Raw genomic sequence first — 24,441 nt, 5'->3', positions numbered from 1 at the left:
GGGTGATTTGTTGAATTATATTGTTATCTAATTGGGCTTCGTTCAGTTTTTGAATAATTATGTTAATGGTTTCATCTATTGGTATGTTGGTATATAAATTTGTAACATCCAGTGAAAGTATTTTGGTGTTGCTCGTGGTTTTGAGTTTTTGGAGTTTTTTTATTATTTGTTTTGTGTTGGTGATGGTATATTGGTTGTCTAGAATGATATTATTACTTAAGAATTTGTGTAAATATTTATTAACTTTGTAATTTGGGGCTTCTCTGCAATTCACTATTGGTCTCATTGTCATTTCTTTTTTATGTGTTTTAGGTAGTGTTTTTAAATTAGGTGCTTTGGGGTTCTTCATGATAAGGTTTAGGGTTTTATTTTTTGGTATGAAGTCAGGTGCATTTTTTATGGCGGTTTTTATTTGTTTTTGATAAGTTTCTGTGGGGTCTGATTTAACTTCTGTGATCTGGTTGCTGGTGAAAAATGCGTTGGTTTTATCTATGTATTCGGTTTTGTTCATCAAGACTACTGCGTCATTTTTGTCTGCTTTTATGTGTAGAATGTTGTTGTCTTTTAGTTTTTGTTTTAATTGTTTTAGTTCTTTATGTTGGTTTTTGGCTATTTTGAACTCTTTTTTAGTGTTTGGGCTTTTTACATATTTTTCTATTATTTTAGCGGTGCTGTATTGTAGGAATTCTTTGTTTTCGTGTTCGCTATTCTGTATGATATGTTGGGTTTCTATTGCTGCATTTTCTATTACTTTTCGGATATTATTTGGTGGATAGTTGTGTTTGTATCCGTTGTTTAGGATGTTTACTTCTTGGGTGTTTAATTTGAGGTTCGTTAAGTTTACTATCCTATTATTGAATGTGGGATAGTTGGATTGTCGTTGTGATTGATTGGTAATTAGGTTGTTAAGTTTTTTCTGTAGTGTTTCATATTTGCGTTTCATTATTGTGTTTATTTTCTCTTGACTATGTTGATATATATTGTCCCATTGGTTGCCGAGAAATTTTGCAAGTTGTAAATGTAAGTCGTAGAGTTTCTTGTTCAGGTAGTTTTTCTTTATGTATAAGAATTTGATTTCATTTTTCATACGTAATTTCTGAAACTGATTGTTGGTCATTTGGGCTGGTTTTGTATAAAGTCTGTTTCTAGTAATTTTTGCGTAATTTGGAGTAACTTTGTGTGTTAGACATTGTTGGTTAAACCAGATGTTGGCATTGGTTTTCAATATTTTCGTTTTGGTGTTAGTGTATGCGTTTATGATTTTTGCTTGGCTAGCGTTTATGAATTTCATGTTGAAGATATACCGATAAGCTGTCACAATTTGACTATAATTATGTGTGTATATTCCGCCTTTGCTTATCATACAATATGAATGAATTAATTAGTCATATTTTTTTTTCTCATTAACGTTTTCGGTACGTAAATGAGAAAAAATATGACTAATTTTTTTTTCTCATTAACGTTTTCGGTACGTAAATGAGAAAAAATATGACTAATTAATTCATTCATATTGTATGATAAGCAAAGGCGGAATATACACACATAATTATAGTCAAATTGTGACAGCTTATCGGTATATCTTCAACATGAAAGATCTTCATAGTTTTCAGCTTTCTCGTTTCCAAGGAAACTTGAACATATTGATTTAAATGTCTACCAGGCTGCTTTTTCTCCTTTTGATAGTTTATTTTAAAAGTCTTCGTCGTGCATGACTGATTTAATTTGTGGGCCAATAAAAACCCCTTCTTTTACCTTTACCTCACTTAAACTTTTGAATTTGTTTCTGAGATACAAGAAGGCTAACCCTTCTCTGTCCAGCGCTTTTACAAAAATTTTCATTAAACCAAGTTTAATGTGCATTGGTGGAAGAAAGACATATTGCGGATTCACAAGTGTTCATGAGATATGTTTTTGGTGCCAGGAATGTAGTTTTGTCGTGGAGGCCACTGTTTACGGATGTAGTGACTTTTTCTGTCACGACTATCCCATTCACATAGGAAGCAGGAGAATGTAGTGTATCCTTGTTGCATGCCTGTTAATATCCCAATAACTTTTAAGTCTCCGCAAATGTGCCATTTGAATGTAGAGTAGTCAATTAATTTCAATATAGCACTCATTACGTCATATGTTTCCTTGGTATTTACAGCAATATATGCTATAGGAACAGAGGGAAAAACATTGCCTATATGGAAGAGTACTGCCTTTAGACTACGTTTGGAAAAGTCAATAAACAGGCGCTAGTCTCCTACAATGTGTTCATGTCCCAATGCCTGAAATAACATAGATCACATCTTGATAGATAAACGGAGACATACTAGTATAGTAGATATTCGAACTTTCAGGGGTGCAGACTGTAATTCTGACCATTATTTGGTGATTGGAGAATTAAGAGAAAGATTATCAGTAGCCAAGCGAGTAGAGCAACAAGTTAATATTACTAAATTCAATATTTTGAAATTAAAGGACGAGGAAGCTAAGCAAAATTATCAGGTCGAAATTTCGAATAGGTTTGCCACTTTAGAAAGTTCCGACGAAGTTGAGAAAGAATTAGATGTTAATAGCGTGTGGGAAAATATCAGAGATAGTATCAAAATTGCAGCTGAGCAGAGCATAGGTTATTATGAAACTAAGAAAAAGAAACCGTGGTTTGATGAAGATTGTTGCATGGTAGTAGAAAGAAGGAAACAGGCAAAATTGAAATTCTTACAGGATCCAGTTGAGGAGAAGAGAGATAATTATTTCAATGAAAGACGGGAAGCAAGTCGTACACTTAGGAATAAAAAGAGAGGTTACTTGAAGGAAAAACTGAATGAGGTACAAACAAATAGTAAGAATAAAAACATTCGAGATTTATATAAGAGTATAAAGGAATTTAAGAACGGATATCAGCCAAGGGTAAACGTTATCAAGGATGAGAATGGTGACTTGCTTGCAGACTCTCCATCAATCCTAAACAGATGGAAAAACTATTTTGCGCAACTACTAAATGTACATAGGCCAAATAGAAATGATCGGGACGAAATTGAAATACAAACTGCTGAGCCATTTATACCCGAACCCACGCTTACAGAAGTCGAAATTGCGATAGAAAATCTGAAAAAGTACAAGTCTCCAGGTATCGATCAAATTCCAGCAGAATTAATACAAGAGGGTGGGAGTGCATTATATAGCGAAATTTATAAACTTGTACTTGCTATTTGGGAAAAGAAAATTGTACCAGAACAATGGAAGGAGTCCATAATTGTACCTATTTTTAAAAAGGGGGACAAAACCAACTGTGGTAACTTTCGAGGAATATCACTTTTGTTGACGTCGTACAAAATTTTGTCCAATATTCTTTTGAGAAGATTAACTCCGTACGTAGATGAAATTATTGGGGATCATCAGTGCGGTTTTCGGCGTAATAGATCGACTATTGATCAGATTTTTTGTATTCGACAGATAATGGAGAAAAAATGGGAGTATAAGGGTACAGTACATCAGTTATTCATAGATTTCAAAAAGGCTTATGACTCGGTTAAGAGGGAAGTATTATATGATATTCTTATTGAATTTGGTATTCCCAAGAAACTAGTTCGATTAATTAAAATGTGTCTCAGTGAAACGTACAGCAGAGTCCGTATAGGTCAGTTTCTATCTGATGCTTTTCCAATTCACTGCGGGCTAAAGCAAGGAGATGCACTATCACCTTTACTTTTTAACTTCGCTCTAGAATATGCCATTAGGAAAGTTCAGGATAACAGGCAGGGTTTGGAATTGAACGGGTTACATCAGCTTCTTGTCTATGCGGATGACGTGAATATGTTAGGAGAAAATACACAAATGATTAGGGAAAACACGGAAATTTTACTTGAAGCAAGTAGAGCGATCGGTTTGGAAGTAAATCCCGAAAAGACAAAGTATATGATTATGTCTCGTGACCAGAATATTGTACGAAATGGAAATATAAAAATTGGAGATTTATCCTTCGAAGAGGTGGAAAAATTCAAATATCTTGGAGCAACAGTAACAAATATAAATGACACTCGGGAGGAAATTAAACGCAGAATAAATATGGGAAATGCGTGTTATTATTCGGTTGAGAAGCTCTTATCATCCAGTCTCCTGTCGAAAAATCTGAAAGTTAGAATTTATAAAACAGTTATATTACCGGTTCTTCTGTATGGTTGTGAAACTTGGACTCTCACTCTGAGAGAGGAACATAGGTTCAGGGTGTTTGAGAATAAGGTGCTAAGGAAAATATTTGGGGCTAAGCGGGATGAAGTTACAGGAGAATGGAGAAAGTTACACAACACAGAACTGCACGCATTGTATTCTTCACCTGACATAATTAGGAACATTAAATCCAGACGTTTGAGATGGGCAGGGCATGTAGCACGTATGGGCGAATCCAGAAATGCATATAGAGTGTTAGTTGGGAGACCGGAGGGAAAAAGACCTTTAGGGAGGCCGAGACGTAGATGGGAGGATAATATTAAAATGGATCTGAGGGAGGTGGGGTATGATGATAGAGACTGGATTAATCTTGCACAGGATAGGGACCGCTGGCGGGCTTATGTGAGGGCGGCAATGAACCTTCGGGTTCCTTAAAAGCCATTTGTAAGTAAGTAAGTAAGTAAGTATGCCTGAAATAACCCATTCACATCACAGCAATAAATAATTCCTTCTTTCTCCGCAAAATAGTGCCCAAAATTGCTTTGTCGTCTTCTAAATGAAGTAATTTTTACATCTTTATCTAACAGATTCCAACCTTGTAACCTAGAACCCAATAATTCTGCATCTGTTTGAGAGAGTTTTAAGTCCCGTACAAGATCGTTAAGCTCTCCCTGTTTTATTTCATGATGTACACATGTCATAGATGGAGAGGGTTGAAAATCTGGATCTTGACCGCATCGGGCATCTGAAGTGTCTTCCTCTGAATCAAGGGTATATTTTTCTGGAGCTGTAGGTACAGGAAGGTCTTCAGAATGAGAAACTGGTCGCATAGCGGAGGGTATGTTTGGATACCGCATAGATTGTTTGGATTTGGGCGTGAACCCCTTAACATCTGTCAAACAAAAGTAACAATCCGTTACGTGGTCTTTTGGTTCGCGCCAAACCATTGCGCTACGTTTTCCTTGTAACCACTCTCTCAGATTCCTGGAGCATGAATTGCAGCATATATGTGGAGCCCAAGACTTATCCTGATCTCCAACTCTGCATCCAAAGTACAATTCATATGCCTTTCTAACCAATGGCGACAAGCTACATTGCTGAGTCTTGAATGTAACTTCGCGACACACATAACAAAATAAGTCAGGCTTATTTTTACATTGACGAGACATAATGCATTGAATGTAGTTCACTGTGTCCTTAGGCCTTAAAACACTTAACAGCACTCCACAAACAGCACTTTCAATGAGCAGTATCACGTGGTGAATAGAAACATTTGAAAGTAAACAAAAAATTACATTTAAAATGCTGGGATTATGGTATGATCAACCTGGAAATGAATGATTGATGTAGATATATATTTCTAAATGTGTCTAAATCTATCCCTGCACTGAAAATGTTTGATAGAAGAAGCAGGATATTCGAAAAATAATTTGAATTAAAGAAACATAGCAATATTACCGAGGAAATACATAAAATACTAAATTGTGGATTTTTTGGAAAATGGTTCGTCTTAGGCAAAAACCGAGTACAGATTCGTTATTTCCAGCCATAAATATACAAGAAACACATGTTTTCATGTAAAGGGCATTTTTCATGTTGTACAGTGTTACTGAACAGCGTCCTCTGTTTCCAAACACATGGATGTGATTATGAAAAATAGCAGTAAATTAAAAATGTCCTGCACTAAGTTATGTAAAATTCATACCGTTAGCTTCTGTAGTACTATATAAAAATTACTTGGAGAAGTTGTATTTTAAAATTTTGATTTCAAATTTGCGCAATGCTGTACTTACGAACAAGAAAGAAGCCTGCCTCTTCACTGTTTGTGCCCAATACGAAAGGCACCTTGTTGAAGTTTCCAGATCGAATGATATCCTGTGGTGGTGCTGTGAGGAAAGGTTCAGGGTTCAGATCACTCTGGGTCTCCGTAACGACACGCCATTCTTCGTAGTACTGCAAAGAATGATATAAACATTGGCTTTTTTTAAAGAAGAAGTAATTTCTATTTTTAAAAATTTAAACGATAATGTAATTATCTTAACAATAATTTATAACGAACTGAAATCTGTGGAATAGTTTTGTTTCAATGTTTAATCATAGTATAATCTTGCAATAAGCACATCAGCTACTTTATCATAGATAACATTACAGATTTCCATTTAGTGCTTCATGAGCATGATATTGAATAACATTATTTTTCGAATAGAATAATACAGAAGTAATTAATAAAGATGACTCGTACTATTTCCATACCTCATATCATATTTTATTCGAATTCGTAAAGAAAAATTTCACAACTAAAACCTTTTGGGTGTAGTTGATGCTGACGAAATTTATGTCGATTATTTCCGAGTTCTTTGATAATCAGGGTGTGATATTCCCCATTTCTTTGTGGAAACCATTGCGAATCAACAGCGATAGGACAAAAGTAACGTATTCATTTAAGATCAGAAAATACAGGTAATTCAGCTAAATACATTTCGTTGCATTGTATTAAATGCTTGTTTTCGTAGTATTAACGTAGTTCTTGTTACTAGATTTTAGATTTTCGTAGTGATTGGATTCAGAAGCAGCAGCTTTTTGATAACCAACCGCTTGATGAACTTATCTCGATTGTATCGGAACTACACACACATAACCCTTCAGATTTTCTAAATCTGCTTCTAAGATGAGACCTGTAGTCCTATGCACATCCGAAAAGTTTCGTAAGCTACCCAAATGTCTGCTTTTCAATTTATATTGCTTAGGAATATACATCTATTTTTACCTTTCATTTTCCATATAGGCTACATCGTAGAAACTATAAATTAGTGAAATACTTTACAAACAGCTCATGTTCTTGAATACTTATTTCTAATCAAAGATAACACTTCGATGCTTGAAACTACATGTTATATACATTGCGAATATTGATTCTATAAAGTACATCTAATTATAAGTTCTGTACTTACGTAACACTCAAGACCTTCAAATGGGCACTGAAAAAGAATAAAATTGAGATTAGTGAAACAAAATGGTAACATGAAATTTATTACATTTAATATAAACACAGATGAGATACTGTAGTATGCTGATCTTTAGAAATACCGGTATTCATTTCTTTGAACCTTGTCTATTTTACGATTCAACAACCTATAATCCCATACAAATATTAAATAAAATTCTTAATATAGAAAGGAGCGATTGAATTCAATGTTTACGTATTAAGTTCGGGGGCCATATAATACCACTGAAGGTTTATCTTAAACATATTGTATAGGGGTAACCACAATATTATAATATGTGCTGTTCCAAAATACCTTTCCTATTCAAGAATCCCAATAAGAAAAACATGAATTCATTAAAGAATCGTTTACCACAGAGTGCTCTTTAGACGAATTCAACGAACATGCCCTGGCTGCACTGTGACCTCGATGTCTTAAAACAGCTTATCCATTAAACTATTGATCAATTTCTCGGAAACAAAACTCATAACTTTGCTTATTTTAACTTCTACAAGACTTCTTTTATATTATAAGACTTACTCGTATGTTATCCAATTCACCAAGGGAACGAGTATTTAATTATTGTTCTCATATATATTTCAATATTTCAAATTCGCTCTTAAATAGAAATCAAAAACGCAAATTTTGTGGATGTAAATAATTACAGTTTTCGAATAATCGTACAAAACTCTATTGTCAGTATTGCTCGATGAATAACTTTAAAATGTTATGATTTATTATCTACGTTGAATAGCTATAGGCCAAAGTTTTGTTATGTCTCGAGGAAGAGTGGAAGGTTATTAATACATACATATTGCGTAAATACGTGCATACATATACACATGCATGCATACATACTCACATGTGTGCATACATGCATGCGTACATAGGAGTACATGCATGTATCAGAATGCGTACATACATGCATGCATCACAATGCGTACATAAATGCATTCATATAATGCATACATACATGCATGCATCACGATGCGTATATGCATGCATACGATGCGTACATAAATGTATACATATAATGCGTACATACATGCAGGCATGCATACATCACGATGTGAGCATACATGCATGCATCACGATGCTTACATACATGCACGTACTGCGATGCGTACATACATGCATGCATAGGGGAGAGTCGGGTAGTATCGGACATCGGGTAATATCGGACAGTGAGTTTCTTTCATTTACCACACGATGATAGTACCTGATTGACATGGTTACGTTTCTGTGATGTCGCATAGAGAAACGTAACCATGTCATTCAGGTACTACCATATGGTGGTAGATGAAAGAAACGCACTGTCCGATACTACCCGATGTCCGGTACTACCCGACTCTCCCCTACAATGCGTACATAAATATATTCATATACTGCGTACATACATGCATACGTTTGATCCGTACAATACAAAGATGCATGCATGCATACATACATACATACATACATACATACGTACGCACACACTCACACACGCACGCACGCACACACACACACACACACACACACACTTAAACATTTACAGTCCGAGAATAATCTATTAATTCATTAGAACTTCAGGAGCATTGATTGCACATTCCATTTAGACGTCTTGTATCGGAACCTCTTGCCACTAGTTCGTATCGGCAATCAAATATCTACTTGCAATTGAGGCGGTTAGAAGCAAAGGGGTGTAAGTGACATTTCTAGAAAAATTATTGAAGCGCATCCAGGGTAAACTAAAGCATTTAAAATTTCATTGATAAAGGAATATATCTTTTAAACACATCACAATTAAAATTTAAAATCAAAACTTCACGGAATTTAGGCGAGAGCTTAGAAACTTTTAATCACATTTTCTCGTAACTTAAGTGCACTTACACCCGTTTGCTTTTGGCCGTCTCAGTTACATTTTAGAAAGACTTAATAGCGGTATTGTATTTTTTAAATAATTGGGTTAATAGCGAGTGCGTGTTTTGTCGGTGATGCATACTTCACGAAAACGTCGTAAATAAAATATCTCTGTATCATAATGGACAGTCATTGTTTGTCTAAATAACTAAGCCGATAAAGACAGCTTTCTTACAGATGTATTAGTAAGTAATTAAATACTAAGACGAAAATAGTGACGCGCATTGCAGGTTTTTATTTAATTTCGTATCCGTTCGCAGTTACTAATACATAGTAGGCCTATATGGACTTCTTAGGCAATTCAGACTGACTCAAGTCTAAATTTCCTACTTCAGAAAATCTTTACAATTCCACAGCCAAGAAACTTCAATCTCATTTTCAAATTTTCGAGTAGCACAGAATATCAGAAAATGTTGTTTTATAAAACCATCCCTGCAAGGTAGTATTCACTCTACTTACCATACCCGGATCGTTAGTCATAAGAGTATCAGCATCGATTTTGCGCAGGCAGTCTATCAGATCTGCTGTATTGTCTGTGGGACAGCCCACAGCCTCGCCTTGCTTCAGAGCGACGGCCGACGAGTGAGTTGTATCCAGAAACATGGGCATGAGGGCTGAACCACTCTCTCCGATGGCTGCGTGGAACAGGCCCTTACTGGCCTGTGACAGGACGTGGAAGTGCACGGAAAAGCTTCCTGCACTCTCCCCGAATATCGTCACCTTGTTAGGATCTCCACCAAATGCTGCAATATTCTTTTGGATCCAACGCAGAGCCTCCAACTGGTCTTTGAGTCCGAAATTACCAGGAGCTGCATCGTCTCCTGTACTGAGGAAGCCTGTAAATCACCAGGTTGAAATTTGTTATTAGTTGAAATATTATTTATTAACTCAGAACAATCGCCGTGGGTGGCACAGTCGGTATAGTACTGGCCTTCTGTGCCCGAGATTTCGGGTTCGATCCCGGTCTGGATCAATGGCGTTTAAGTGTGCTTAAATGTGACAGACTCACTTCACTAGATTTAGTGTAAAAGAACTCCTGCGGGGCAAAATTTCGGCACACCGGCGACGTTGATATAACCTCGGCAGTTGCGAGCGTCGTTAAATATAACATAGGCCTACTTTACTTTAACTCACAACAAAACTATCGGCAGCTGCCAATAGGGATGGAGGATATTGTATGTAAAATTATTCGACCTAAGCACTTGTTCTGTCCCGGTGCGAGTAATGACTTAGAAAGTAGGCCTAAAGGGAACCTAACTATACAAAATTATTCTCAAAGTAAACTCAAAAGCTCATTATAGTGCAATTTTAAACATAATTCGTACAGTGATAGTTCGTGATTTTTTTTTTCGTAAGTGGACTTAGGCTTGTGCTACTTTGCGGCTGGTCATAAAGGTTCATTTTATTTATTTTTTTCATTTATTTGTAAATTCTCACTCTTCTTCATAGGTATTATTTAAGGGGAGGCAGAGGTGAAATTTTCGAACAAAACTGAAGAAAAAAGGAAAATTTGGTTTTTTCTATTTTTATTATCTTTATTTTGATATTCCAATGTTAGTTTTTGATTTTGTGCCCTTAAAAGTATGAAATTAAAACCAAGATACTGTATTACTAGATTATTCCCATAAAAAAACTAATAATCATTATTTATATACCTTCTCTGAACATATAAATAAAAAGAAATATTGAAAATTTCTTAGAATATGGTGCATAGAGCATTTTATATCAAACGATATAAAGTTTTATAAAATTATTAATATTTACAGAACCATTGTAGTTACGGTAGAAAGTTGAACCTTGGTATGTCCATTACTAATAACATACTTAGTATCCATGATCAATTTCAAACAAATCGGATAAATTTTGTGGATTTTGAAATATTCACCTCTGCCTCCCCTTAAGGAAAGTACAGAGTGAGTCAGAAATATAGCGAAAATTTTGATGGCTATGTGTGACAACAATATTATGGTAAGGGATATGAGACATTACTGTTGGAAAGGGCATGCTTTAAATTAAATAACAATACACAATACCAACCAAAGTCACTTTATTACCTTAAACTTCTCGTCGTTCACAATGGAGCTTGAGATTTGCATTTCAAACAATGCTTCCCATCCAGCATTGCCCAACTGTGACTGATTTACTCTTTGACCCGTCCAGTAACTGGAGGATATTCTCTCGCATAATGGCAGTGGTGTCGACTAACACTTCGTACACGTGAAACACAGCTTCAACAGCAATGACAGCAATGAGCGACTTCCCGAAGAGTTGCCGATTGTGCTTGGATGTGAAAGGCGAACAGTTTTGAGACAGTAAAGCGACTCTGGTTGGTATTACTGTGCATTGTCCTTTAATTTGTAGTATTGCAGAAAATGATGGTAACACTGATATTGCAGTGGGCATGGACATTTATGGAAGTTGGCAGAAAGCAAGCCATACTTCTAATAATTAACTAATGTTTCTGTCACCAGTGTCGACACTGGCAAGGGTCTCGATGTAGCCTGTATATTATGTTGTCCATTTCTGAAAAATTACTGAATATAAGTAGCAGAATGAGACAAATTGTGTAGCAATTAAGGAAGGAGTAAATGGGAAGATGGAAGTCATTTGTGCTGTCCGAATATTCGGGCATTTTATAAAAGACGAGAAACAAGTTATGTAAAATATCTTGGTGATGGCGATAGCGAAGACTTCTAATGGTGCTAGCATCAAAGTATTCTACTGACGATGCTACAATAGGAAATCTTGAATGCATAGACAATGAGTAAGAATGGATGGATACATGGCTCCGTAAGCTAGCGAAGGACATGAAGGGAAAAACACCTGCAGATGGGAAAGGTATTGAAAGCCAGAAAGACTAAATAAACAATACTGAGAGGCTGCAGGACTATTACGGAAGGAAATGAGATTGCAGTCATGAGAATATAAGGCCGTGAGTATGGGAAACATTCCCACAAATTGTCAACTGATGATAAGCCTAAACATCTCTTTCCTCGCAAATGCATTGGTAAGTTTCAGTGGTGTAAAGATAATTGAGATAGGTATGTTCATCCTGAAATTCCTGAAGATATGAGAAAAGTCTTGAAGCTTGTGTATAGAGTTTAAAAACAGACTTAAGATATGAATGACTAATTTAATAATGTAAAAAGACAGTTATTATTGAATTGAAAATATTGAAAATGGAAATGTACTATGTCATCCTCACTTTTATTGGTGGTAGCGTAGGAAGAGTGCGAGTTTAGGGCCTAGTGAGATTAGCTTCAAGCTACAACCCACTAAAAGAACTTTCCGAAATTGACAATATTCGGATCAGAAAGGTAAATAAAGTGATTAACGATATCTGTAACAGGCCATGAAGTATCCAGGAACTATGAAAGGAAGATTAAGTACATTAAGGATACAGAATATATGGCAGATAATTTCTACATAAGCAGACTAAATATTCAAGCATGTAAAAAATGGAAGCTAAATGTTTCACAGCTTATTTCCGTACTTATTACTTTTTCCTTTTTTTTTGCATTGGTGCACATTTCGCAGAAAGCATTGCATTTGGAGTGCTGAAATTAATACCACAATGTCAATGGGATCGAGTTCAACATAGAAGTTAACAAAAGAGAAAATAAAATTTATCCAAATTCAAAATGAAATAAAGTATAGTATATTATTTAGAAATGATAATGACGAAAAAATGTTTGTAATTAGTCTGATATTAATTTAATATAAGGTATCTACTTGATTAAAAGGTAAATTGATCTTCTGTGAAGCAAATAATGCTTAATGTTTCTTAGATACATCAAACTTGTAATAAGTTATTGTAGATGATAGAGTATCATTACAGTTCTGTTTATTTGTATTACTTTGAATTTATGCAAAGAACTGAATTAAATAAATTTTATTTTCAGGAATGAAAGTACCCTGCTTAACCATTTAACAATAACATTAACTGCAGTTAAAAGAATATAAAAGCTTACCAAAATAGGAATCTATTAAATATTCAGTAAGACTCACCAAATACGCCCAAGCGATAATTTATAGTTATCATCACCACATCCTTGTCGATTATGAAGTGCGGACCATAGCTGGCGGGCTTGCCACTGCCAAAAGTGTAACCTCCTCCGTGGATGAACACCATCACGGGAAGAAGTTCTGATGTTGACTCGGTTACCTGTTGCAAGAACGCAGTTCTGAGAGATATTACATGTATGTGAAGAATATAAATAAGTAGCAGTACTAATGAATTCACATAATTACGTAACAAAAGTTTCAATTTTGACATCAATATATAGAACGGAATAGTGTAAATAGCAATCAGTGTTTTGTCAAAGTGCCAGTGTCAGTATAATGTGTGTAGTGCAAAAAAAATGAACAAAGAACAAAGTGCTGAGACTAGTTAAAGTTGAACAGGGTTATTAACCATGTCACAAAAGTAGTATACACGACAAGCTCGCCTGGATTGGCTCACCAAGCGAGTACACTTGAGCCATCCCTGTCGAGGAGGTTCTAACCCCATCACAGGAGGCCTTTGCCCAACATGGGACATCATGGCTTACATTCAACATTCATTCATATAGAACGGACTAGTTTAGAAATATATATTTAAAAACGTCGGATTTTCTAGGTAGTTTCTCATAAAATTAACTAGTTTATTACTTTTTAGTATAAAACAACACGTAATAATACAGATGGTAATTAATTGTGCAGATGACTGACTAGGGGAAATTCGTATTCAAATATTGATAAGACTTACTTAAGGAAGAGATCTCACATAATTTAATATATGGCAAGAATCAATTTTAATTCAGTAAAGAATTAATTGTATTTTAATATCTCATAAAAATCTTACTACTGTGGTCTTGTAATTTAAGAAAGAAAACTGGCAATAGCTATAGCCTAAATACACTAATTTTTACGCTGGTCTGTCTGACAAGCTGTAAGGAAATGGGGGAATGGTCTGTGCCATTTGAACAGCTCACCGAAGGTGGGTGCGGCTCACCATTGATATTGGACACTCGGTGCGGACACAGTTATTGAAAATTGTAAAAATATAGTCTGCATTTAAATTACACTGGCGGAAATGAATATTACATCATGGAGATCTTAATGTAATGTAACGAAATTTCTTGCAACTTACGCTATTCCTATGTCAGGTAGGTGATCTGTTTACAAAAAATTATTTCACTGTTATGCAAGCTTATTTAAATTAATACTATAGCCATTCACACAAGCTAAAATGGTATGACTAAGTCATGCTGCTGTTGCTGATGATGATTGAAGATTGCTGCGATGTTTGAGGTAGGTCTATACTGAAGATTACAGCATGCCCAGACGACGTGCACTACCACATTATAGTCACCTCTCTGATTTTGAGAAGGTTCACAAAATTGACATGAGGGACATGGATGTGCCATACAGACTGATAGCCGAGAGAGTTGCTGTAGTGCAATGACTGCAGAACGAGTGGAAGGTGATGGACCCAGGAGAATACTGTAGCAAGGAGACCAGGCACAGGCACACGTCCTTCCAGATAGACCACAGCAAGAGATGATCGTTGGATTGCACGAATGGCTCGGGCGAATAGGCGAATGACAACATTTGAAAACCGAGCAGCAGTTACAGACAGAGTTTCGGAAACATGTTGTTTGAAACAGGGCTGAGATCACGACTTCCCATGCGGTGTGTACATTTGACGGCGCAGTAACTTGCATGGTGTAGAGCCAGAGAAAACTGGACTGGTGAATGGCATTCGGCGGTGTTTAGTGATGGGTTTTGGACTGCCAGATCGACGACAACATGTCCGTAGAAGAATTGCTGAATTGCTGAAGAATCTCTGATTCTTGAGAGACAGAGTCTTCCAGAGTCTTCCAACTTCTGGGATAAATGTTTGGGGAGTTATTACATATGACACCGGGACTGATTTTGTTGTTGTTTACGGAACAATGACTGTCAGCCAATATGTGGAAGAGTGCTAGATCATCTTGTCATACCCTTTATGACCACCATACCAAATGGCATGTTCCAGCACGATAATGCAAAAACATACACTACAGATCACACTAGAGAAGACTTAAGGGATGTACGGATCCTAGACTGGCCTGTCCATTCCCGTGATTTGTTTTCCATAGAGCATATTTTGGATGTCATGGGAATGTGTTTGTTGTCATACCAAACTCCAGCCACAAATCTTCGAGAACTGGCACAACATGTGCTTCAGCCATAGAGAGAAATTACTCAAAATGGGATTCCAAAACTTTTAGATTCAATGCCATCGCGAATACGAGAGTGTATCCATGCTCGAAGTGGTAACACCTCTCACTCAAATTTGGCCGTTTTCTTGGATGCATCATTTTCGAAAGAGACGAACTTTCAATCATTTCATGCGTGTTCTTTTATGATCACCTTCACAAAATTTGGTATATGTACGAGAAGTACTTCACGGTGTAACACTTTCCATTTCCGCTAGTGTATTACGAACAGCCAAGATCAATATGGTTATTACCTGAAACTAAAAAGTTTCCGAAGTAAAATAGCTCTTTACACAAAATCTACTTTACGAAACTCTACAATGAAATGGTCATAGACTCACTACGTACGAAAACTGAAGTGAATATATTATAAAGGATGGGTGGTTTCATTGCCAGTTGTCTAAAATTAGGTAATAATAATAATAATAATAATAATAATAATAATAATGATAACTATGTTATGTTTTATTTAACGACGCTCGCAACTGCAGAGGTTATATCAGCGTCGCCGGATGTGCCGGAATTTTGTCCCGCAGGAGTTCTTTTACATACCAGTAAATCTACTGACATGAGCCTGTCACATTTAAGCACACTTAAATGCCATCGACCTGGCCCGGGATCGAACCCGCAACCTCGAGCATAGAAGGCCAGCGCTATACCAACTTGCCAACCAGGTAGACTAATGATAACTATGATGATAATAATAATAGTAATAATATTGCTGTTATTGCTATTATTATATCCATTATTATTGTTATTATTATTAATATTATTATTATTATCATCATTATTATTAATACAGGATGAATAAAAAGTCAGGAACCATGTAAATATTTTATAGGCTTAATTTTCGATTACTATAGGTCTTACCAGTATTTGTAATTATCTGTCAGTGAGACATACGGTTCTAGCCCTCAGCTATCTCAAAAGCCGCCATTTTGTATGAAACTTTGAAATTTTAAATGGAAAGGAGGTAATGTAAGTATTCAAAATCATGTGAAAGTTTGTGAAAAAATCAATGGTGCAATCTGTTTTGAGATATCTGTAATCGTTTTCATGTTACATAAAGATAACTGTAATAATGACACCAACATTAGTTACTGCATCTACAGATATTTTGTAACATGGTGCAGTACTAAGGAGGCTTTGGAAAAGGTATTTTTATGCAATTCTGGTAGTTAACTTTTACTGCTTTACTGTTTGGTTAACCTGTGACAATTTAAATGCATTGTTGTGATTATCTGAAGCTTTCCTATAACAAATTTCTTCATTTTCGTGATGGCATTATCGAAAGAGAGAAGAATTGATATCATTCTTCATTCTGGTGGGTTAAGCCGCAGAAATGTTGCAGCAGACTGGACGAACAGTTCCCTGGACATTGGATTGGACGGCGTGGACCAGTAAAATGGCCAGCCAGGTCTCCAGATTTAACACCCCTTGATTTATTTTTTTGGGGTTACATAAACAGCTTGGTATATGAAAAGAAAATTGAGAATGTGGAGAGAACATTTTGTATCATTTCCGGGGTGACTTTAGCCCAGGCTTCAATGATACGGTTCTTTAAATGTTCCACATTCTCAATTTTCTCTTCATATACCAAGCTCTTTATGTAACCCCAAAAGAAAAAATCAAGGGGTGTTAAATCTGGAGACCTCGCCGGTCATTTTACTGGTCCACGCCGACCAATCCAATGTCCAGGGAACTGTTCGTCCACCCTGCTGCAACATTTCTGTGGCTTAACCCACCAGGATGAAGAATTATATCAATTCTTCTCTCTTTCGATAATGCCAACACGAAAATCAAGAAATCTGTTATAGGAAAGCTTCAAATAATCACAACAATGCATTGAAATTGTCACAGGTTAACCAAACAGTAAAGCAGGAAAAGTTAATTACCAGAATTGCATAAAAATACCTTTTTCAAAGCCTCCTTAGTACTGTACCATGTTAAAAAAATATCTGTTGACGCAGTAACTAATGTTTGTGACATTATGATAGTTATCTTTAAATAACTTTAAAATGATTGGAGATATCTCAAAACGGATTGCTTCATTGTTTTTTTTTTTTTTCAGAAAATTTCACATGATTTTGAGTACCTACATGATCCCCTTTCCATTTAAAATTTCAAAGTTGCATCCAAAATGGAGGCTTTTGAGATAGCTGAGGACTAGAATCGAATGTGTCACTAGTAGAGCATTTGGTCTTATAAATACCGGTAACACCTATAGTAATCGAAGATTAAGTATGTGGGAGATATTTATATGGTTCCAGTCTTTTGATTCATTCTGTATTATAACGTATAAAAAGAAAATTAATGTGCTGTGATACTGTATATACGGAAATTTGGTTACACAATACATAATAAATTATTAGTTCAGAAATGCTGTTGAAATATTTTACCTGTGGTGTGTGCACATTCAAGTACAAGCAGTCTTCATTCCCCAGATATATCGACATCAAAGACTGCATACACGAATTTCCAGGTTTCGTGGCATTAAGCTCTCCTGTCCACGGCAATGCTGGTTCTGGAGCCTAACACAAAATATTCACTTTATATTACTATATAAACCTCGGTGAAGCCTAGTAGAGAACACTAACCAGTTATTGCTTCTCTGTAAACGCATATGACTATATCTGTAACCAAACGGGGACGTTCGATAAGTTTTACTCGCTGAGAGGGACCAGGCTAGATTCCTGTTGAAGGTAGGAAACGCTTAGTGTAGTCTCTTAAAGAGTAACGTTAAGTGAAGGCCTTCAACGAGAGAAGTTTACGATAACCTCATTAGTATCCGTGAAATTATCTTGTCGGACGCGGGCCGTCTAGGTCACCAGGCTGGTGTGTGAGGAACAGTTTATATCTGGTGACCGTTAGGACCTCCTAATCTGCGCGGTATCTCCGGGGCTGAAAAGCCCATTTAAGGGTTATTTACTCATCTCATCTTTATTTCCCGGGACTTATAAACAGTAAGAATGATATTTTGTGTCTGAAGTTATTTTATTTGAGTGTAGGCCTACATAGTTGCTGATTTTTGGTAAGATGGCATTTCAGTGCAAGTGCTTTCAGAATATAAAATTTCATAAGGAATATAGATGTATATTTCAGGGTTTGAGGAATAGGCCTATTTCATGTGTTACGAAATGTAAGTGTATATTTCGAAGTGTTTTGTCTGTGTGTTTATTAATTAATTAATTAATTAATTGTGTATTTACTACTTCTTGTGCGGTTGCTCATTTGGTTATTTCATTGGTGAAACTGTTCATATTACAAACACGTAATGTTAAATTCAGACATATTACGGGATCTTGTGTTTCCAGTAAATAGTTGTCGCTCTTTTAACTACTGTTAGATCAGCTCGCGTGGATAGGACTATCTCAGCTTTAAATTTATGTTAAATGACAGATAATAGAGACTCTCAAAAGAGAATATAAAGAAGATAATTGTATCATGATGTTACTTCAAGTAAATGTACAAAAAGAAAATTGAAAGGAAAATGAATTGTGAACAATAATACTATAGGGTAAGGGGGTACATTTTCGAACATAGTACAATTCTGAATGCACTAAGATTTTTTAACATTTGTGAGTTTCATATGTTCGTAACTCTGCTTGAGTTATATAGCGTCGATAATCAGTCTTCTATAAGTTTGGCTCCAAAAAATCTGTGTTGTAAAGTGTTACTATATACCAAAAATAAATCATTTTTAAATAAAGGTAAGCACTTTGGCTGCAGAATAGTTCTCTTATAAATTTGCTCGTAGTTTCCATTGTGGTATTGTATTACAATGATAAAATATTGGTGTATATCTGATTCCAACCTGTTCTGTGGTCTTCGTTACGCATGGTACCGTCATACCAGTGCTATTTATGAACAGTTTAGAAAACTGTTTAGTCATTTCTCAAGGATAGCTGAAGTACAATTTCTAACATTATTCAGGTACAATTATGAACGCTAAGAATACAATTTCTAACAGTTATTTGTAACCATTCTAACTACATCATTTCTGTTTGTTGGCATTTTAGATGCCACGAAGGAAAACAAAAAAGGAAAAGGATCTGAAATGGGATTCTAATGCTATGGAAAAGACAATCAAAAGTGTAATTTCAGGAGATATTTCATTGAAAGGAGCTTCCGCGTTGTATCACCTTCCACTGAGCACTCTACATGATAGAGTAAACAAGGAAAAGGAAAAACAGACTGGTCTTACTCCACGTTTTACAGAGAAGATTGAACATCCCACGGTACTGTCTGGAGACATGGAAAAGGCTTTGGTAGATAGGCTCCTGTACTTAGCAAATAGAGAGATAGGTCTTACCCCCTTGCAGGTTAAACGTGCTGCTTTTGATTTGGCCGTGGCCAGTTAGAATCCCTCAGATAATTCGCAAAATGGTCCTTCTGATTCCCCAGAAAATGCAGTTAGTGCCATTCTTAACTCACCCGAGAAAAGAAAGCTTCTTTACGTCAAAGAAAACTGTTCACGTCACTCCATCTTTTTTCGCAAGAACATATCAACGAGATACGATCTAATAAATCCTCTGTATTTAATACTCGGCTTAAAGGAAAGAATAAAACTGCACCCAAAAGAATAGTAAAACAAAGGGCAACATCGTTCGCTCCATCAAATGAAGACGAATGTGGCCTCTGCCTACTGAATTATTATTCAAAGGAATTCATGTTGAAAGGGGAGTGGATCCGATGCCAGACGTGAGACGTGTGGTATCACGAGGTGTGCGTGGGTGCACAGAGAATAAAGCACTTTTTTGTGGCAAATGCTTTTGATCGAAATTGTACCTGACCTGCTCATAATTGTACTTCTGTGGTACATTTTCGAACGTTTTTTGTTTATTGAAACATTTACAACTATGGACAATGTAAACATCCTCTATTTCTTATATTGCTGTGGAACGACAACTAGGTCTTGAACATTGTATTCACAATAAATTTAGAAATTCCTAATACTTATTTTGCCCACAAAATACTAATATATGTTTACTGTTCGAAATTGTACCCCCTTACCCTATACAGAATGTCTCAGAAGGAATGTAAAATACTTCAGGATAATGTAGCTTCGGTTAACCTACATCGATTTAACCTGATGCATCTATGTCCAAAGGCTAACGGTTGGGGAGAAATACTGAAACGTCTTGTGGTTCCGTGTACCATACTTGACGTGTTAAGACAGATCTTTTATTACACGGAGCATCTGAGCACCGCAACGCCAGTGCCACACACACAACTGAATACATGTTCACTTGACATTTAATTTATGATTTCGCATGGTGAATTTATGCAAACTTACTTTCTGTTTATGGATTTTGAGATGGCAATGCATTGCCTGATGTTGAGGAATACACATGTTTTCCCAATCGAAGTCTTCCATCTAGCTGTGTGTTTTCCTTTGTTTACCGATCTTATCTCAAACTAGCAAGCTACCAAGTGTTTCATTGAGATCGGAAAGAGAACCTGTACCTGTACCTGATATGAATTTACAGTTCATGGAATCTGTAAGACTGGAAACCTTAAGTAATGTCTTGTGAAATTATTTTATTTTCTTACTGAGTTTATACTTAATTATGAAATAAACTTATTGGAACAACACAAGATGCCGCGTTTTCAATAATGTATCATATCACATTGTTTTAAAACATAGAAATACGTCTATAATGCCTCTCTCCTTTAAAAAGTTCGCCCATCAATAACTTCGGAACCGTTACATTTCGGACATAGGTAGCTATATCAAGTTAAATCGATGTATGTTAACCCAAGCTACATTATTCTGAAGTATTTTACATTCCTCCTGAGACACCTTATATATTGGTGTTATTTCGCACATTGCATTAATCATTATGAACTCTAAGAGAGTATTTTTGTTTTTTAAGATAATACTTGAGTAATTTTAAGAACATATTTAGATGAATATTTGGCATGTTTTTAGAATATAAAATTCTCACTCATCAGCTAATCCGATTGGAGTTGATCGTAAGGTCTACTTGCGCTTGGACATTATTTATCCCCCTCCACGCACTTAGACCTAAACGTATACACACGAAGCAATAGTAATATAAATTTTAAATAGAAATTTACAGCAGTTTAACATATTTTAAACAGTATCGTTTTATTATCTTTATCGCGAGATCTGGATGAGTGGTTTGTAATGAAAGGAACAAAAACGTTTACAAATCGTAGAACATAAAATTATATGAAATACGAGTAGGTAGTATTTTTTGTCGTATTTTGTTTTTAAACCGTGAGCTTAGGCCTTTACTTTTTAATTATGTTTACAGTTTACTGTTCATGTTTTCATTTTAGTATTGCATATTTGTTTAAATGACTTTAAGATAAGAACATATTTTGTAATAAATGTTTTGTTTATGATCTTTGTTTAATGATGTGTGCCAAGTATGTTTGAACTTACGCCTCAGCAACAATTATTATTACTTCATTCATACTGATACATTGACTCTGAGATAGTTCTGTAGTCCCAAGAAGTGGTGTGACAGGAAGAGAGTCCCTCAAGTTCCACGTTTTGTAATGTAATTATTATTTTTTTATTTTTTACAATTTCTTGTACCCTACACTGAAATTAATTTGTATAATATAACCAAGAGTCAATTTGAATGATTCAAGAGATCCCGAAAGATGAATGTGAGGAAGTTTTCTACTTTCCGATACAGCGCTGTGCTGATATGAAATGCACTATGCATTATCTTATTAATCATGCATATTTATAGAAGAGAAATTATTGTAGTTAAATTAGTAACAAATATTTCAGTTATATAAATTACAGAGACACGAAAAGAAGACTGAGAGAGAAACAAAATGACACAATAATGAAAAAGAAGTTGACAAAATAACTTTCACCAGAACTGTCTTTTGTCAAGTAATATTTACCCTGAACCGAAGATCTCCAACAGGGGGCGTAGCGTAGGGAATACCACTATAAGAACAGAATTCTTTGCCTGCGAATGAAGTCAAAAGAGCCCCTCTAGCTGTACCTTGATCAATGCTGACCACACAGTCCGCACGAATCCGACACACCAACAATAACTGAAGGCTGATGTAAATTAATAATCTCTTCATCGTTTTGACTTCAGCTGTACACACAAAAACGTTACAGGTAATTTGATTTCGGATTACTTGTATTGTATTCTTATATAATATCTAACCATCAGTGAGTGAAAATTTTGTACTAAAATTTGTAACAATATACTACTTAATATTTATTTCATTCTTAACAGTTACCAGTTTTGTTTTAGTTAATTAAAGAAGCGTGAACTAGAAAGAAGATTGGCAAGGACACAAAATTCAAGTTCTTACCTGGGCAGCCCACTTATTTCTGGCAATGAAAAAATCTGAATGATAATATGATAAAAAATTGCAATGCTTATAACATTCATATTAATAAACACTTCAGTCTTGATATACTGATAAGTTATCAAACAGTCATTATTAACAATTTCCCCGACGTTTATCGAACTTTGTACCTGTAATTATCTCGTACATAAATCTCATAAGCGTACCTGTACCCTATCATACGAAAGAAAATATTCATAGTAAATGTAATTGATCCACAGCCCTCTGGGTCACATATGCATGTGAAACTGCAGTGAGCTGTTACCTATAGGGGAGAGTCGGGTAGTATCGGACATCGGGTAATATCGGACAGTGAGTTTCTTTCATTTACCACACGATGATAGTACCTGATTGACATGGTTACGTTTCTGTGATGTCGCATAGAGAAACATAACCATGTCATTCAGATACTACCATATGGTGGTAGATGAAAGAAACGCACTGTCCGATACTACCCGATGTCCGATACTACCCGACTCTCCCCTAAGCTGAATCAATGAGAATGATGTATGATTCGTTCATTCGGTTTCAAAGGATAATTTATTTAAAAATTCAATTATATGTTACAAAGTTTCCTTAGTAAGTATTGTTAAATTCATGAGTATACATATTACAGTTTGAAGTTCAAATGAAGGGAAATATGACAATAAATAGAAGTTCGCTTGGTAGATTTATTTTTTAATTGGTTGTTTTACGACACGTTATCAACTGCTATGGTTATCTAGCATCTCAGTGAGAATGAAGGTAATAATGTAAGCGAAATGAACCCGGGTCCAGCGCCGAAAGTTACCCAGCATTTGCTCCTCATTGTCAGATACATAACTTCTCATAGTATATTGAAATACTTCCTTGCCATATATGTTACTAAACAACGACCACTATTTCTAGACATTTATTATATTTACTTGTGTATAACGTTTGAGTGTTTCTAAATTAGATCGAGAAATTTTGGGCTCGGATAGATATAATATATTACGATAGAATGTTGGGAAATGCTTTTTACAAAATCGAGGAAAAGTTTCAAAAACGAGCAGAGCGAGTTTTTCAATTTCCGAGATTTTGTAATGCATTTCACAAACATGTACTGTACAGTACTTTTTGCACGATAGAAAATTTGAGAATTATATTTTTAAAAATCGTAATATATAATACAGTATCTACGTACGTTAGACTATGAACAGCTGACTGATTCTCAGCAAGACGTTTGCCATAGGTGTCGGTAGATGACATGAGTAGTTTTAATTACAACCAGAGAGCAGTTATTTGTAATATTTTAACATATTTATCTAGGTTGACAACTCTGAATTCAGTAAATTCAACTTCCAATAGTGACGGCCGTTTGCTGTAACAACGAAAAAATATACTATCGTCCAAAAACCTTTTTTAGAACACTTTTAGTTAAGGAATAAATAGTCTGCAGTGTATTGGATTCAAACTACCTACTAATTTTTCCTGCATCGCTTTTCTTTCTAATTTTATATTTCTGTATTTTTCGGTCAAATGAATAGGCTACCTGTAACATTAATGATTTGTTTATTAAATTCATTAATATTAATTTTCAAGTAACTGATTACCTCAGTCTCTTCCTCAGAGATAACCCAATTAATGACATAAACCTTCCTGCATTGCAAAGAAACGTCTCTGGCACACTGAGATCACTACGTCCTCGAGTGTCTCGCCGCTCAAGATGTTTACCGCGGCTGTTGACGAAACATCTGGACGTAACATCGCCTCTTAGCCCGGAAAACACTCACTCTTTGGATAATAGTTTTCCAATCTGATATATAATTCTCTGTAAGATATGTTAT

At 35.5% G+C, this 24,441-nt stretch overlaps 1 protein-coding gene across 2 annotated transcripts in view; it reads right to left on the bottom strand.

Moving 5' to 3' along the window:
• The window catches only part of LOC138705180 (juvenile hormone esterase-like), a 36,490-nt gene extending 13,778 nt beyond the window's left edge, over positions 1-22,712 (bottom strand). The window contains exons 1-7 of one of the 2 annotated variants that reach the window (XM_069833888.1): positions 22,598-22,712; positions 22,172-22,374; positions 17,683-17,814; positions 13,050-13,206; positions 9,501-9,877; positions 7,107-7,133; positions 5,949-6,108 (exon numbers count right to left, since the gene is read on the bottom strand). In XM_069833888.1, the coding sequence (XP_069689989.1) occupies positions 5,949-6,108; positions 7,107-7,133; positions 9,501-9,877; positions 13,050-13,206; positions 17,683-17,814; positions 22,172-22,360 (1,042 nt within the window). In that variant the 5' untranslated portion in view covers positions 22,361-22,374; positions 22,598-22,712. Of the gene's footprint in view, positions 1-5,948; positions 6,109-7,106; positions 7,134-9,500; positions 9,878-13,049; positions 13,207-17,682; positions 17,815-22,171; positions 22,375-22,522; positions 22,547-22,597 lie in introns of those variants that run through there. The other variant, XM_069833889.1, reaches the window with a different exon arrangement.
• Between the last annotated feature and the right edge of the window lie 1,729 nt (positions 22,713-24,441).

This window comes from Periplaneta americana, chromosome 8 (assembly GCF_040183065.1).
Source record: "Periplaneta americana isolate PAMFEO1 chromosome 8, P.americana_PAMFEO1_priV1, whole genome shotgun sequence".
Classification (NCBI taxonomy): Eukaryota; Metazoa; Arthropoda; class Insecta; order Blattodea; family Blattidae; genus Periplaneta; species Periplaneta americana.
Note: the sequence above shows the minus strand (reverse complement) of the source record. Positions and strands in the feature narration are given on the sequence as shown.